This window comes from Pelodiscus sinensis, chromosome 6, assembly GCF_052426305.1.
Source record: "Pelodiscus sinensis isolate ZL-2025 chromosome 6, ASM5242630v1, whole genome shotgun sequence".
Classification (NCBI taxonomy): domain Eukaryota; kingdom Metazoa; phylum Chordata; order Testudines; family Trionychidae; genus Pelodiscus; species Pelodiscus sinensis.
The window spans coordinates 52,200,019-52,218,753 of NC_143057.1; the positions used below are offsets into that span (position 1 = coordinate 52,200,019).

Below are 18,735 nucleotides of genomic sequence, written 5' to 3' on the forward strand. Positions count from 1 at the left end.
CATCTCCCCTTTTCCTTCCTAAACGCAATAGGAAGTGGAAAATAGTGGGGCTCTCCTTTTCACCTGGACACAGAGCAGCAATAGTAGCCACCATTACTAGTCATTTGCCACCAGAACAAAGGACTAAAATCAAAGATACAAGTCAAGAACATGCCACATTAGTCCACTAGGACCCTCTTCATTCTAATGAAATCTCCAGAACACGTCCTTGGTTTTGGTCTTTCCTGCCCCACGAACCCTCAAAAAAATGCAGAGTAAGCAAGATGAGGAAGAAATAAAATTAAAACAACAATTTTTAAACATAAGCAGTCTTGAAAGGGGCCTGAAGATGATGGGGAAGAGCTATCTGCCGGCAAAGAATATATTATGCCCTGTGGCAACTTCAGGAGAATCTTGCATAACAGTGGTGAATTGGTTAGAAAACTCTGAAATCCAATCTGTGCAAGCTTACCACTTAATAAAACCTCACTAATGTAGGATTTAGTACAGTGAAACCTTTGTTATCCGGCACTCTGTTAACCATCATTGTCCCCAGCCACAGTACTATCACATCTTCAGGCGCACTGGCCTGGCTTGGTTTACCATGATTGGCTTGATTAGCTCTTTTTAAATAAAAAATTTTCTTTAACTCAAAATAGGAATGTGAGACCAACTGCCTCACACTACAAAACTATCAATATTAAAAACCTGAGTTTTACTATTATCGCCCATTGGTTTTTCCTATGTTAATGGGACTCTGATAACTGGAACACCCTAATCCCCGAGCGTGCCAGATAATACAGGTTTTACTGTATATACAGGTTGTACCTCCCTAAACCAGGAGACTCTGGTCCGGCAACATCCATGGTCCAAGCAGGACCACAGACCCTGGAGCGGGGCAGGAGTGCAGCAGAGGGGCCAGTGACTCAGCTGGGAGCCCCATGCAGGGGGGGAGGGGAGCGGGGAGGACGGCAGAGAGTTCTGACTCCAATGGCGGAGCTCCAGCTATGGCACTTCAGCAGCAGAGAGCTCTAGTCCCCGCCCTGGGAGTTGCAGTCCCAGCAGCAGTCAGGCCCGTGGCAGCTAGAGAGCTCCAGCGCTGGGGAAGCCTCAGCCAGGCAGATGGCAGGGGTTCTGGAGTCATGCTGGAGCCCTAATCAGGAGCAGAGGGGCAACACGGGTCATGAGGGGAGAGACCTCCCTTGGTCTGTCAAATTCCCTCATTTGAGACTGATCAGGTCCTGAGGGTGCTGTACCAGGGAGGTGCAGCCTGTAGTATATATTTAAAAATGTAAACAAAAAAGGCTTTCCCATCACACAACAGCTCTCTACAATAAGCTAATGAATAAGACAATATAATAGGGTTGGTAAAGGACTAAAAGAAAGTCTTATTAGCTAATGACTGTAGAGAACAGGCGGTTAATGTAGACTAGTAGTGGCTGAGATGAATCTGAAGTAACCTCTGAAGATGTGGGAGAACAATCCTTAAACCCTATTCACTGAACAGATTTCCAAATAGAAGCAAACACCCAAAACTTTTAAAATAAAAATCTAGCCCCAGATTCCATGGACATTGTCATCCAAGCATAAAACAGTACAGTGTTTTGTAACGTAAGAATACATTCACCAATTTTACTCCAATTTAAACTAACTAACCAATTAAAATGAATCCAAGAGCAATCAAAAATGTAAGAATATATCCTCGTAATGGTTCGTTGTTCTTCCCATAGCCTTTTGCAAACATTAGAAGACCTGGATAGATATTGTCCTTGCATAAAGCCTAAGAAAGAAAAAATGAAGTTAGTATGGTATAATTAAGACTAGATACACACTAATGCATTCAAAGAGAACTGGTGTCTTGTTAGAGCATAGGGTTGAGAGTCAGGACATGCTGCCTTTAGTTTTTATTCTGCCTTTGCATTGCTTCTTGATCTTAGAGTAACTGGCACCTTCCCACTCCTCAGTTTCTACCTCTATCAATACAAGGATAACATTTATTATATAACAGTACAGGTAGAACCTCTGTAGTCCGGCACTCCCGGGACCTGACCACTGCTGAACTAAAGAATTTGCCTGGCCACAGGAGATCAAACCACATCCTGGGGGCCCCCCCATCCTTGGCCTGTAGCTCCACAAACACCTCCTACCACATAGGTTGCACTTCCCAAAAGCGGAATTCTCTGGTCCAGCAGGACCACGGATGTTCTTTGATCAGAGAATCCTGGTAGCCTAGTGTTAGGAGGGCAATCCAGGAGGGGCCGGGCTGACTCAGTGGGACTGGGAAGAGACTGTAGCTGGCAGCAGCCCCTGGCAGCTCCTGACAGCCTGTAGCACTGCGACCGGGTCGAGGCAGCCCCCAGCAGCGCAGGATCAGGGCCCTGGGGAGGCCGTGGAAGTGGAGTCAGAGCCTATCAGCAGCCCGCAGCAGCAGGATTAGGGCTGGAGCTGGCGGCAGCCCCAGCAAGACACAGCAGAGTGGGGCTGGGAGCCCGCAGCTCTGGCAGAAGCTGGACTAGAGCCTGAAGGCTGCTGCAGGGCTGAGACCAGAGCCCCTGACAGCACAACCTGGGCCACAGCCAGCCCCCAGCAGCCCGGGCTGCTGGAGCCCAGGAGGCATACTGGCCAGGGCAGCTGAAGCCGGGTCATCAACTCAACAGGGGCTGGAAGCAGTCGTTCCTCTCCCCCACCCACATACACATACACAACTGGAAGTCAGCTGCTGGAGGCTGCGGCAGGAAACCTTCTTTAATCTGGCTAAATTCCCTGGTTTGGGACGGTCAGGTCCTGAGGGTGCCAGATAAGAGATGTCCAACCTGTGGTCCGAGCTTGCGGCAGTAAGAGGCATGGACAGGGGTCGGGGAACAGTGCAGAAAACTTGGCCCTCAAGAGAACATCTGGCTAACTAAAACCACGCAAGATCATAGATGTGGCCAGACCAGAGTGCGTCGAACTAGGAAAGGTTTAATCTATAGTAAAAAGAGTCACAGTTTAATCACTTTTTCTTGAACACAATCAAGATTTTCTGCAAGATATGGAAAATATTCTCAAAACTTCTCTCTCCCTGCTTTATTTTACTGCTTGTGAGTCAAACCCTCCTCCTAACTTCCCTCTGTGGATTCCTGCTGCAGGACTTCTGGATTTGGGGGATTGTTTCTCTGTTTTTGTATAAGTATATAGTATTCTTTCACGGTCCTCAAACATGAAGCACTCCTACAGTAACTAAACAGCAGTTACTCAACATACACTCACGCAGAGAGAGCAAGCACTGGGCGGGGGGGAGAAGGGGACATGATCTTTAACTCTGAAAAACACAGAACCCTTTATTACATACCTCAATATAAGGAGTGAGGGGAAACGTGTAGTATAACATGACCTTTCAGCTACAGCAACTAATCAAGTTCGAAGTAATTTATAAAAAAATATGTATACACATTTCCCACTTCACAGTCTTGCTGCTGAGTGTTTAGTATAAAAGTTCCCTGGGAAAGAAGATTTACTGATTCTACAATTTTACTTGGTTATTATTACCATATCATTAAGCTTTCTGGATTGCATCCAACTGCAGTGCATTAGCTCCAAATAGAAACCACCAGTAGATATGGAGTATATGCAATTAATAACAGCATTAAAAAGAATGCAGTACTCATTAAAAAGAGGTGCCAAACTATCAGTTCCTCTAACCACAGAAAAGATACGGTCAAGAGTGGAATAAACTATTCCATACTGTCAAGCAACAAATCCCTTTGCTCTCACCTAGAGCAGTGTTTCTCAGAGTGGTTCGTGGACCATCTTAGCAATCAACGAACTAGCAATCAATGAACTCTGAACCAATTCAATCAATGGCATCAATGCAAGGACTGCCTACACACTAATCACTGCCTAAAACAAACTAGATACACAACTCTACACTGTTAAATGGCTATGTTAATCACTTAAAGTAAACAATTCTGGTTTGAAGTTTTGGCAGGTAAAAGCTTTAAGGGCTCTATGCTCAGAGGCTGTGCATCAGCAGCACCACAAATATGCATAAGATGACACAGTAGCAATATTTTTTCTTCTTTAAATTCTAAAACAAAACACACTAATCTTTGGTTGCTTCCACATACTAACAGTTTACCTTGCTTTTCAACGCTCAGATAGGAAAAATCACCAGAGGTAGCACTATTTAAGAGCTCAACTGGCCTGCCATAATACCAGAGTCAAAGGCTGAGGTGGTACTCAGTACAGAAAGATCCTCTTTTTGTCCAGGATTCCAGATTTAGTTGGTATGGAACTGCTGAATCCGATAATTCAGAAAAACTTGGCTAAATCTCTTTGTACTAAAAACTCCAGGCAAGAAGCATGCACTACAGAATCTCAACTCTGCAGACTGCAACACCAGACATATGGCAAATAAAGGACCTTATGTCATAAGAGCATATTTGAAACGTAACTAGCTCCATTTTAAAACACTGGAACCATTATTAGTTATTCTACTCAGAAACAGAAGACAAGGTATAGAACTTGAGTAATATGAACCAAGACACCAATATGCAAAAACTCCCTGTTCCATATATTTCAGTGGGAAGTTATTTTGTTATGAAACAAAGACATTATATATGCTTACCTGAAAAATCTTTGGTGCACTCACTAAAGATGCCAGTGCAGAAGAAAGGGTGGCTGAAAAGATGCCAGCAGAAATTAGTGGCGCAAATCCTGATACCATGCTCATTACCTGAAAGCAGAACAACAACAATTAAAAAAAATTATCTTACAAAATGGACTGAATAAATATCTGCTGCTAAATAAAACAATTACTTTGGTAAAAACAAACTGGAATTCTGTAGACAAATGTTTTAGTTGAATGCCTTCAGAGCTATTACAACAGCATTCACATAACACTGCCTATAGAATTTTGTTTCTACAACTCCTAGATTTTTTCAAATACCATTTACCATTCAAGATAAGGAGAATATTTCAGGACAATAAATGCTAACTTTTTTATTCCAACTAGAATTTTCTTAAGTCAATACATATGATTTCTGAAAACAGACTGTTAGCTACTAATATTTGTTATCTGCTCTGTTAAACCAAGTCTAAACTCTGTAGATAGAGAATCAGGTGGGATAAACTTAAATGCATAAACTTGCAAACACAATGCAACTACCAATCTTCGGTGCATCAAAAAAAGGTCTCAAATGGTCTGAGGAAAGAATTTATTTTCGTGTTAGTTACATCAATAAGTCAAAAGAGATTACAGTTTTAAGAGAAGTATTTTAGCTGTTTGACAAAATACTGTATTTTACAAAGGCTTCAGGTATAGTAATTTCTGTCAGACACCATTTCTGATACCTAAGATCCTGAACAAAAGGAAGTCATGCTGCTGAAGAGCTCTCCCCAGTATCAGTCTCAGATTTTAGACTGTGGAAGCTCCACCTGGAAGGTGGCCAGAATCCTGGAAACAGAATCTCTTACAAATCTAAATATACGGAAACTGTTTCAGTTGGAATCTTCCTCAGGGAAATTATCCCCACCCTTTTCAGGAACTGCATCCCTGCTTACACAACTGCTAGAAGCTAGAGGGAAGAACTCTTTAAAAAGAAGAAAGGCCTGTTTATGGAAGAATACGTGCCCGTAAGACTCAAACACTGGAAGAACAGGCAAATAGCAGGAACAAAGGAGACACTAAAAAAGCAGGTGCTGTATGTGAAAAATATCAAACTTGATTTAAGAATTACGAGTAATGAAGAATCCACCACAACCTTTGGTGTATTTTTTCCAGTGGTTAATTACCCTCATTGTTAAAAATGTGCTCCTCATTTCCAGTGTTTGTCTTGTTTCAGCTTCCAGTCATTAGAACTTGAAATACAGGCAGTCCCCAGGTTACATGGATCCGACTTACATCGGATCCCTACTTACAAACGGGGTGAGGTAACCCCGCACTAGCTGCTTCCCCCCAGCAGACAAGGGAGACGCGAAGCTAGCGCCTGCCCCCTCAGCAGACTAGGGAGACGCGGAGTGGCTTTTCTCAGCAGACACCTCAGCTTGAGAATAAAGGACTGAGGGAAGTAGGGTGTGGGAGAATAAAACTGAGCTCTGGAGAAATGTTTGGCTAGAGTTTCCCCTACAATATGTACCAGTTCCGACTTACATACAAATTCAACTTAAGAACAAACCTACAGTCCCTATCTTGTACGTAGCCCGGGGACTGCCTGTACCTTCATCTGCTAGACTGCATCTGCAAACATTTGCTCCCTATATAGGTACTTGCAGACTGACACCCTCTTTAACCTTTTCTTTGTTAAGCTAAATAGTTGAGCTCCACGAACGTGTCGTCATATGGGATATTTTCTAATTATTTAAGTCAATCTCATGGCTCTTCTCAAAACTCTCTCCAATTTATAAACATTCTTCTTAAATAGTGCCCTTTGTAAGTCTCTCTAATTAATCCTCCTTTTTGTCTTTAACATTTGCCATCTTTCTTCACAGAAAAAGGACTAGAAAAAAGTAGTAGAGGACCAAGCAAGTATTATTCTTCCAATAAATGTGGCCAAAAAATCCCTAAAGAATGAAGCCTAGAATTTTGTCAAGAGAGTAAGGAGGGAGTTTTCTTCGGTTTCCTAGCCACTTCAGCTAGAATGCTAACTGTAAAAGAACCTTATATTCCAGTCTGGTAAAAGAGGGAATGTATAACAAAAGCCTCAGTATCTAATCAGGTAGGTGAGTAAGGAGGTGCTACTAGGATGCTACCTAATGGAAGACTAGAATGGTACCAGAACTTCTTTTCAGTTATGCAAATGCTATTCGGGTTAAAATAAAGATGTGATAATTATTACAGTATGAAGATAAGAGCACAAAAAGGTAGCAAACAAGGTAAAAAAATGAAATGAAAAGGAAGTTGTAAATGTGAAATAAACATACACATTAGTGCCATCTGAGAAAAAACAAATTCTAGCTGCATATACTCTCAATGCAAAAGGATTCTTTTTGAGCAAGTTTAATTTGTTTGTTAATTACATTAGCTATACAACATGATTGAACAGATTATGGACCTACAATTTGTCTCCAACTAATAATGTATTGGGTTTACATTTTAAGTTTACAGTTCCAATTTAGTTTTAATACATCAAGCATCAATGTTAAAGAAAGAAGTCACCATCACAGTTAGTATATTGTTTGCAATCTCAAACAAATAAGGAATATTTTCAATGAGTAGGGCATGAAAAAGAAATCTGTCTATAGTTAGAAATACTTCAGTGTTAATATGGAAAGATTACTTTTGAAGAGGAATATAATGTACATCCTACTGTGATATATACTGGAGGACTTGCAATATGTAATGTTGTAAAAGCAGTCATTTTTCATGTGCTGCCCTTGAAATCTTCATATTGTACCTGAGGCCTCTAATTACTCTTTAATATATGGGCACAAATTGGTAAATATAACAGGTTTTCTACCAAGTTAATTTATCTATTTCATTCTTTATAGTGAGTCATCTCACATACAAGAGATATAGCAATTAGATAATTTCATTCCAATGGCTCTTTGTATTATAAAGATTTTAATACTTGTGAAACTCGTTCATTATGACAAAACTGCTACTTTTAAGGCCTACTCAGTCAAATTACAAAATGACAAACAAACAAACAAGTCAAGAACTTTCTTCTATTGTATGTTACCTCTTGCTGTCATACAATAACACCTATGGAAATTAAGATGTGAAACTGCATATTTTAAAATGGTTACAACTTAACTACTGGAGCTACTGTTCTGTGCATAAGACAGACTGAGACTGGCAGAAGACAGACAGACTATTGTACCTTTGATAACATCTTGAAAATCTGATTGGCATTTTCAGTCACTTGGCGAAACCCAACATTTGTACCTTTCAAACATAATATCAATGTCAGAATGAGATCATGCATCACTTGCACTGAATGAATACTTCTTTCATCCTATAAGCCTTACCCTTCCTTACTGACCATGGGAGCAAAGGGGTCAGGACGGAGAACAAAGAAATTCAGTATTAAACACTGTGCGCGCCAAAGTGAACCAATTGTATTTACATTGACAATGAAGACTAGCAACACCCCCATAACAGTCCACTGTTTAAAAAAAATGAAACCAAGAAAAACATCTTCATGCATTGTGCATATTTAATGTATACTTAAAGAATGTTTTATATATAAACACATGCTAATTATAGCTGTACGTTACTGAAGTTCAAATGTAATTTTATTAATAAATAAAAAACTGCCACATTCCTGCAAGTCCTAAGATTACTGTGTCATTACTTGCTTTGGAAGATGCTTTCACTGTTATAAAGTTACAAAAACATGGTTTCAAAACACAAAATTATCACTTGATCTCAGAAAATGGAGCTTAGGCATTAGAGCTTATGGAAAAGAAAGTTGATGGAATAAATATTGCAGCAAATGGGTTAGAGAAACAGGATTTACAGATGCAAATTTCTGAGATTAAGAAAAAATATTTTTATTAAAGAAATCAAATCTCTCACTTATGAAACTTCAATATGTTTACTAAGGATGACAGAAGTCATGAACATATTTAAAAATAATTACTATTATTATATTAGCAATACAATAGGAAAATCAATGAATTGCTAGGTACTTCGAATATTCAAGACAGCGATTCAAACTCTTGTATGTAATGGATGAAGCTGTACAACTCCTGTGATTTGTGATGTTAAAAAAAATCCTCAACTAATTACAGATGTAATATTGAAACCATCACATTCCGTAGTCACTATTTAAGCTAGTGTTAAGGATGAGTGTACATATGACAGGCCTAGGCAATGAAACAGTGGCCGTTCACCAAGATTAGTCCCTGGAGTTCCGCTGCCACTGTATTTACCTGCACCTCTGGTGATGGCATTGGCTGGGAACGGTGATCAATGACTAACAAGAGCTGCAATCCCCCCAGACCTATGAAGGCATAGGTAAATATGGTAGTGTGGAGGCCTGCTAGGGGCTAATCCTAGCAGACCAGATCTGGCCCACGGGCCAGTATTTGCCCATCCCTGACATATCAAGTAACATTATACACAAACCAAAGTTATAAGAATGCTTAATCACGAAGGAAACAAGCACTGCACAAACCCAGGATAGCCATTAAAGGTTAAACTTGATCCTAAGGATATTTGTGGGAGGGACTTTACTAAAGAAGGCTAACCACTTCTACCTACATATTTTCCACGCCTCTGAGGGATGTAGTTATACCAACATAAGCTGGCAGTATAGACCAGTGCTAAGTGAGTCTCCTTTGTCCAGAGTCAATGCTTCACATTATTCTAATGCTAATTAAAAGAACTCGGAAGTCCATTCCAAATATGAAAGCAACAACATCAAATTGAAAACTATTTTTTTTTAAATACCCCACAAGATGCATTTAATGGAGGAGACTGCTAACCATAATTACCATGACTAAACATCTAATAAATTGATATTTTAAGCAACTTACATGGAAGGAATTTCTGTAGACTCAAAAAGGGAAAAGTAAAGTATAATTAGACATGATAGTCTTCTGTTCAGTTTTCTGTACATGTTCATATTCCAATGTAAATTAAAATAAATTGAAAAATACAAATAGAGTTTTCATTTTTAAAGATAATTTACCTTTGTAACCAGCTATTAAGAAGAAAAAAACAGTGCTTGTTTACTGTTGTGTGTGTCAGCAGGAATACTACACACTAGCCAGTTTTACCTTCTTATTGAGATTCTCATCTATTTTATTTTCTAGTGAACAGGTTGGGTGATGCCAACATAGCAGGGAGAAAAGTTCAAGCTGAATCTTTGGAATTTTAAAGAATTTCATGAAAATATTTACTTTTTCTTAGATTTTACCAAAAAGTCTATTAAGTAAACATATTGAACATGGAAGCTGCCCTGAAGAACTAGACTCTATTCCTTCCTCTCTCAACAAGTGCGTATTTGATGCTAGATAAGCCTTTTAAACTAAACTAAACTTTTTGTGTTTAATTGAATGTTCCTCATTTTCTGGATGCCCAGATTTGCACATGTATTAAATATACAAGTACTATAAAAATGCCTAGTATACTAAAAATAATTTAAAAAAATTAGGTGTCTCAAATTGGATACCCTAAGTTAGTTGACAATTTTGGCCTTAACATCAACATTTAGTTCCCACCTTGCTCAATAGTGATAATAGTACAACCTCTCGCAGGATTGTTATAAAGACAAATTAATGTATGTTTGTGAATCACTCAAATACTCTGGTGACAGCACCACTGAAATGGCTATAAGGAAATTAATACTCAGTGAAATGTTTGGATAGTGTATGTAATCAGACCTGTGGTCACACATTAAATGTGGAGAAATAATATTTATCTGTTCATTGAATGAGACAGGGATCCTCTGGAAAACATAGTAGGCGATCACGTAATTAAAGACAATGATAATGCATATGGCACAAGAGGCCAAATTACAATTGCACAGGGATTCTTAATACTGTCACTCCCTAACTTTTGAGTCCTTGATTTTGTAACTCTAATGTTATTCTAACAGATTTTGGGGTGCACTAATATTTATATTAAAAATAAAATGGAAATACCAGTTGTGACTCCAGAGATGAAGTATGGTTATCATGTGGTCTTTACACAAGCCAGGCATTTTCTACATTCAGGTAGACACCGAGTGTGATATTTCATCCAGGTTGTACACCCTTTGAATGCACTGAGTTTGATTTCTTCTCATAAATGTTTAATACTTAGTAACTAATATTTATTTAATCTGTGTTGTTGTAGCTATATTGAACCCAGGATACTACAGAGACAAAATGGGTGAGTTAACCTATCATTGGACCAATTTCTGTTTGTCAGCTTATACACAGCTCTTCTTCAGAACTGGAAAATGTACACAGCGAATCACTGCCAACTACATGGTAGAACAGATTATTTAGCATAAGCAGTGAAAATGCTAAAGTCCCTTCCAGTTCTAGTATTCTATGATTCTACGTCTTTCAAAGAGCCATTCAAGGTGAAGTGACTCCATTAACAGTTCTCTAGTCACAAGACCATGACAGCAGCCATTCTGGGTCAGATAAAAAGGTCCATCTAGCCCAGTATCCTATCTTCCAGGTGTCCCAGAGGGAATGAACAGAATAGGTAATCAAGTGATTCATCCCCTGGCGTCCAACTTCTGACAAACAAGAGGATAGGGACACCATTCCTTCCCACCATTCTCACCCACAATTATTTCCGGTTTGAGAACAACTTATACCTCCAGATCAGCGGCACAGCCATGGGTACACGCATGGCCCCACAGTATGCTAACATCTTTATGGCTGACCTAGAACAACGTTTCCTCAACTCCCGTCCCCTTTCACCCCTCCTCTACCTACGGTACATCGATGACATCTTTATGATCTGGACACATGGCCAAGAAACACTGGAGATATTCCACAGAGATTTCAACAACCTACACCCCACCATCAACCTCAGCCTGGACCATTCTACACGAGAGATCCACTTCCTGGACACCACCGTACAAATCAACAATGGAAAATTAGACACCACTCTCTACAGAAAACCCACTGACTCATACAGTTACCTACATGCATCCAGCTCCCATCCAGAACACACCACACGATCCATCGTCTATAGCCAAGCCCTTCGATACAACCGCATCTGCTCTAACCCCACTGACAGAGACCAGAAGCTTCAGGATCTCTACCAAGCATTTATAAATCTCAACTACCCACCCAGAGAAACAAAAAAGCAAATTGAAAGAGCCAGACGAATACCTAGAAACCATCTACTTCAAGACAGACCCAAGAAAACCAACAATAGAACACCACTTGTCATCACCTACAACCCCCAACTTAAACCTGTCCAACACATTATCAAGAAACTACAGCCTATATTGGAACAGGATACCATACTCAAAGAGGCTCTGGGAGACAGACCCATAGTCTCCTATAGACAACCACCTAACCTCAAGATGATTCTTACCAACCACCACAGGACATACCACACTAATACCAACCCTGGTACCTTCCCTTGCAACAAACCCCGTTGCCAGCTTTGTCCACATATTCATTCTGCTGATACCATTATTGGACCTAACCAAGTGAGTTATAAGATCAAGAACACATATTCCTGCGCATCCAGAAATATAATCTACGCTATCATGTGCCGAAAGTGTCCGTCTGCTATGTACATTGGACAAACATCTCAGACACTTCGCCAAAGGATTAATGCCCACAAAACAGATATTAGACAAGATCACAAAGAGAAAACAGTTTCTTGCCACTTTAACCAGAAAGGACACTCTCTAAATGACTTAGCCACCTGCATTCTGCTACAAAGACCTTTTACATCTGCACTTGAAAGGGAATCCTCTGAACTGTCATTCATGTTAAAATTCGACACTTACGGACAAGGACTTAACAAGTCTTTGAACTTTCTCACCCATTATCAAGACAGTTTCCCCAATTATCACCTGTAATACCATTAACTCACAAACATCCCACTCTCCCTACCTTTAATATCAGCAATTCACAGACACTTACCTTCCTTCCTCCCCCTTCCCACCCCCCCGCATCCTCCTTCTGTTCTGCAATGTGATTTGTCCTTTTCATATTTGTTCATTTTTTTAAATTGTATCCTTTGGTATATATGGTTGTGACTACTTTCTTCCACTATTTGATCTGAGGAAGTGGGTCTGGCCCACGAAAGCTCATCATCTAATAAACCATCTTGTTAGTCTTTAAAGTGCTACATTGTCCTGCATTTTGCATTCCTTCCCATCCTGGCAAAAGTCATTAAAGAACCTAATTTATCTAGTTTTTTTGGTTAATCCTCTTAAAGTCCTGGCCTTCTCAACATTCTCTAGCAAGGAGTTTCACAGGTTGACTGTGCATTGTGTAAAGAAATACAGATAAGTCATGGAAAACCACATAACAAAAAATCCTGAGTAGATTTGATGTTACAGATAGGTTTTTAAAAGCTACTTTAGATAAGTGATTTTAAATAAAAGGATACAATTAATTTAAATTTTAATATACAGGCAGTCCCCGGGTTACGTACAAGATAGGGACTGTAGGTTTGTTCTTAAGTTGAATCTGTATGTAAGTCGGAACTGGCGTCCAGATTCAGCCGCTGCTGAAACTGACCGCCAGTTCTGACTTACATACAGATTCAACTTAAGAACCCCAAGTCCCCAAGTCAGCTGCTGCTGAAACTGATCAGCGGCTGATTCCAGGAAGCCCGGGGCAGAGCAACCGTGCCTCGGGCTTCCTGTAGTCAGCGCTGGTCAGTTTCAGCAGCAGCTGACTTGGGGATGCCTGGGGCAGAGCAGCTGGGGTGCTGCTGGGTTGCTCCAGTAGCGCCGCTCCTCAGTGCTACTGGAGCAACCCAGCAGCACCCAAGCTGCTCTACCCCAGGCGTCCTGATTCAGCCGCTGCTGAATCTGACCAGCAGTGGCTGAATCAGGATGCCTGGGGCAGAACAGCTGGGGTGCTGCCCAGAGCGGCGCTACGGGACCAACTGGCAGCGCCCCAGCTGCTGTACCACAGGTGTCCGGAGCAAAGCCACGGAGCACGGGGGCAGCGGGACAGCCCACACATGCCATGGCTGTCCTGCTGCCCTCGGGCTCCGCGGCTTTGCTCTGCTTTGCCCCCCCCCCCGTCCCCCTGGTCTGCAGACCAGAGGGATTGGGGGGGGGGGGCGGGGGAAGCAGAGCCAAGCCGCAGAGGACGCGGCCAGCTGACAGCCCAGACGCGGCCAGCTGACAGCTGTCAGCTGACCGCGCGCTCCGCGGCTTGGCTCTGCTTTGCCCCCCCCCCCCCCCCCCGGTCTGCAGACGAGGGGGATGGGGTGAGGGGGGCAAAGCAGAGCCAAGCAGAGCCAAGCCGCGGAGCGCGCGGTCAGCTGACAGCCCAGACGCGTCTAGGCTGTCAGCTGGCCGGGCGCTCCGCGGCTTGGCTCTGCTTTGCCCCCCCGTCCCTCTGGTCTGCAGACCAGGGAGACGGGGGGGACGGGCAAAGCAGAGCCAAGCCTCGGAGCGCGTGGGCAGCGGACAGCCCTGTCCGCTGCCCACGTGTTCCGCCGCTTTGCTTCCTCTCCCTGGTCTGCTGGAGACCAGGGAGAGGAACGGCCCCGTTCGTAACTGCGGATCCGACATATGTCGGATCCGCGTAACTCGGGGACTGCCTGTATAGACAGGCCACTTCCACTCCATACAGTCAGTTTCACCTGCTCACGGATATTTTTTTTTTTTTTTAAACACACAAGGAACAAAAGGAAATAAATAAATATGGCAAAAAATAGGAAAAATTATTGTAAAGTCACAAAAACTAGCTTGCTTATGGGAAGAACAAAACTAGCCTCAAATACACATGCTAAATTTCAATTTAATGCATTCCCCTTTCAATATGGTAATATGATTAATTTTTTTTATAATAAAATTAGTTTGGTACCCGGATAAATGTTTTTATTTTTATAATGAATTAAAACATTCTGGGAATATCAGCAAGGTATAATAAAAATTATAACCAACTAAGAACAAGGACAATAGAAAAAAATTTACTTAAAAACAATGATGGAATGAACAGATGTATTACCAAAAAGCTGTTCACTTGTTAGAAGATAAAAAGCAAGTGATAGTTAAGAAAGTTAATGACTGCAAAAGCCTATCTGCTAGAAAGATGTTTTAATGGTTCAGAACATTCTGCAATCTACCAGCCACATAATTTGCTCGTGTATAGTATTGGAGATAAAAGTACAATTCTTTACCACAAATGCACCTTGCTCTTCTGTAGGCAATAGTGAAAATGCCTTACTAAAGAAAGCCTTTAAGGAAGGCACATGAAACAACATTTAAGACTGCATTTCTTTAAAGACTTGTTTCCTAAAGAACAAACATATTCCACACTTTCCCTACATTTACAACAGATGGGCACCAATTATTCTAGGCTTATTAAGTATACCAAATGTGTGAAATAAATACAAAAAAATCCGACAAAAACCAGTCAATTGATGCTCTGTCAAGCCTTAATGTGTCTCACCTGGAAGTCATTCAGCAGTCCATAGGGACACTTTTTCTGACAAGATGAGAAGTCAAAATTTAACTTGCAAGCGGCAGTAGTGCAATTTTTCAGTTCGGTAATGATAGTATCATTGATGTTCCCTGTGGCATCACGAACAACACAAGAGCCTGGTGGGGGGACAAATAAAATCCAGGTTGGAGAGTGGCACTTAAACAGTTTGTTATTTAAAAAAAAATCTTTGTCAAGCTTAATGTTTTTTTAATAAAGTATTTTCTAATAGTAAAGCATGACAAAACAACAGCATTCCCTTTAAGTTACTCCTGACATTTAAGAAACATATTTGCTTGGACGGAAAAAGTAACGTAAACAAGAAAATATCATGTATTAATTATTAAATAACATTTTAACAATGTCAATACAAAGCACTTGTACATTATTTTACACACATTTAAAATACTTTAATACATTACCATAAGCAATTGCAATCTGCTTTTATAGGCTGCATTTCAAATAAGCAGAGAAATTCTATAAAAATTACTTGATTCATCATTAAAAGTAAAGCAACAACAAATATGGAGAAAAAGTAGATTATAAAAATCAGCCATTTTAAAATTCCCATATTTTGTTTTCCTGCACTGTGCATGTCAACTTATTGGGCAATATTCATTTAGATCTAGTATTATATATCCTTATATGCAGTTCTAGTTCACTTTTGCTTTTTTACATGTTAGTTTTTTATTAGGACTATTCAGTCACAATTTGCACAGGTATTCAAACCTCTCTGAATATATTTATAACTTATTTTATTTTCCATAAAGGAGAATGTTTTAAAATAGTATTTTAACAGACTGATCCAATTACATAATTCATTTACATAGGCATGTTTTTTGGACTTGACTGAAGAGACTGGCCAGACAGGGGTAAGACGGATGTAGGTGGAGTGGAAAATGCCACCTATACACTTTTGCTGCTGGTGGTTTTTGGATTTGGTAGTAGTCTAATAAAAACAAGAGAAATTCATAGGAGTACCTTTGTTATATATTATAAAAAGTTTTACACACTTTCCAAACCATTTACTTTTTTTAAAAAGGCAGTTTAGTCATCTTATTGAAAATGTGTCTCCCACCCCATAAACACTAATAATTTTAGGCAGTCAGGCTATAACTGTTATAACTTACTTTATGACACTATGTTTGTATTAGTTTGAAACTACATACTGTGTCATGCTATGAAGCATATCTATATACTACTCTCCCCTTTCTCTGATGTGCTCAGAAAGAATATTTCCTATCATCAAATGTAATGTCATTCTTATATGCTCACTTCAAAATTTGCTTGTTTTGAATACAAATGTATAATTAAAGTTCTAAATATTAAGTAACTTCTTATGATGCCCACTGAAGGCCAGCTAATTAAACACAGCTTACAAAACAAAACACAAAACACACCACACCATACCAAACCAAGCCGTGCTGGGCCCGGCTTTCCCCCTGGCTGCCGGGAGGGAGATTGGGCCAAGCATGGCCAGAGGCTGCGAGGCTCCCATTCTCTCACCGATCCCGAGATCTGGGGATGGGCAAGGCTGCATTGCTCCCGGTTCCCCAGAGCACCAGGCAGGTGGGAGGCCTTGTGGCTCACCAGAGCATGGGGGGGAGGCAGGGAAGGGTTGTGGGATACAAAGTGATGCATGATATCATTCTGTATCCCACAGGAAAAGTTTTTTTAATATATAAAGAGAGAGAATAGTGAGTTAATTTAAAAGTTTCATCACTCGGGTCGTTTTAGTCCTTAATCCACTCAGGATTATGATTAATCATTCAAGATGTCACAACTAAAGGACAATAAAGAATACTGTTCAAAGCACAAAGATAAGTATATCAGCATCCAGGTAATAAATGCAGTTACACCTGTTAAAAGTGACAAGCTATTCAAACTCTGTTTCTAAAACCCTGTTATATAAAAATATGCAAATCTCTACTTTCACATTTGCAGCTGTTATCTTCGGCAACATGGTTATTGGTTAGCCTTCTAGATATAATTATTGGAAAATAAGTTAGTTAAATGAAGGTTGGATAATGGCCAGTGGTATCTAGTATTTAAATAAACAGATTTACTTAATTAGGAGTTTGAAACACTGAATTAAGGGAATTCTAGTATTCGCTGATCTGCAGGATCAAGTTTTTTCTAAGAAAGAATGACAAGAATGTTTTCAGAATGAAAGAAAACTGTGTGTGATAACTGCTGACTCAGATATTACCTTTTCAGAAGAGAAGCTATTTCACTGGTATATTACCTCTGAAAATTACCATAATGAGATTTAATTTCTAAAAATGACGTTCGGTGATTTCAATTTATTTTTCTGTAGAAATATTTGTGGTTTTATATTATATAAAATATTCACAAAAATTGCATTTAGCTATATACAGCTATAAAGTCAGTCAACTTTGACACAAAGCTAGCATAAATGGGATAGTTAGCACTGCATAATAAGATTAACTGGCATTTCCCATTAAAAGCCTGTTTTCTGCGGCTTATAAAAATATTGCCCAAAACTTTAACCCTTTGGGCTGAAATTATCTACGCTTATTATCTGGTTCAGGCTCACTTTTTTGGAAGATGTCAGCTGAAACATTTAAGTAATTTCAGAACGTGATTAGCAAAAAATGTATTGTTTTATCCATATTAAGATTTTTACTGATCCGTACTTGGAAAAGACTCTAGAGCCCCCCCGCCTCCCAATCTTCTGATAAGGGTCCCAAAAACGGCTTTGTATCAAAGATGTGGCTCTTTCGCTCTCCCTAAGAAAATGCACTCAAAGTTCACTAAGTTATAAACCTTTTTTAAAAAAAGTTTGCAGTTTCAGTAGAGACTTTATTTGCAGATTAATTCCCACGGTCTATCCCCAGGGCTGATCAGGACTGAAGCTTGGGAAACTGTCTGCTGAATTCTCAACACTTAGTCCACTGACCCCCCAGGCAGCATAGAGGAGAAAGCTTCCTGATTAAAATGAAGAGGTGGCAAGAGCCACAATAGAACAGTACAAGACTAAATTGTGTCTGGGAGTGGGAGAGGATGGGGCAAGAAGTTTAAAGACTGGAGACTGGAACTGGTTAGGTACATAGAATGGGACTGGAATGAGGAGCTAGAAATTGTGAAGAGCCAAGGCCACAATGAAAGGGACAAAGCAGAGTGGTCCAGATCGTACTGCTATAGCTCCACCTCCAGAGGAAGGCATGGAACCCATGAATCCTGACCTACAGTTTCCCTGCAAACACCCATGATACCCAGTGGCAAAGTGACAGCGGGCATGTGCGTGCGTACATGTATCCACTTCTAGTGCTAGTCCGCACAGAGGAGGACAACCTACTTTTGCTATCAGCTACTCATTTTGCTTAAGTGCCACAAGTCTGTATGATGGATCTAAGAGCTCCAAACATGATGAACCAGGTCCATGTGACTGCCACATGATGGCATTTCTTTTCCCAGTTTGCTTTTTTTTTTAAAACCTAGGAAAATACACACATAAAAACTACATTAAAAGAACATTCAGGTTGTAAAGTAAAGTACTCAAAGGTTAAGAAATGCCAGAATTAAGGTTGCTGGTACAACTTTAATTTGGCCCCTTGTGAGAATGCATTATGATAGTCCTTATTTACATGATCACCTACTATTTTTTCCATGGTACCCCTCCTACATTCAAGACAAGATGGACTGTACTCTGGCAATAAATTAGAGCTATGTAATGAAAGA

The 18,735-nt window shown here is 40.2% G+C and overlaps 1 protein-coding gene across 1 annotated transcript in view; it reads right to left on the reverse strand.

The window, feature by feature from the left end:
- Positions 1-18,735, reverse strand: part of SLC12A2 (solute carrier family 12 member 2) — a 109,334-nt gene that overhangs the window by 47,255 nt on the left and 43,344 nt on the right. The window contains exons 10-12 of the mRNA XM_075931906.2: positions 15,004-15,152; positions 4,586-4,693; positions 1,636-1,759 (exon numbers count right to left, since the gene is read on the reverse strand). Of these exons, the coding sequence (XP_075788021.2) occupies positions 1,636-1,759; positions 4,586-4,693; positions 15,004-15,152 (381 nt within the window). The remainder of the gene's footprint in view (positions 1-1,635; positions 1,760-4,585; positions 4,694-15,003; positions 15,153-18,735) is intronic.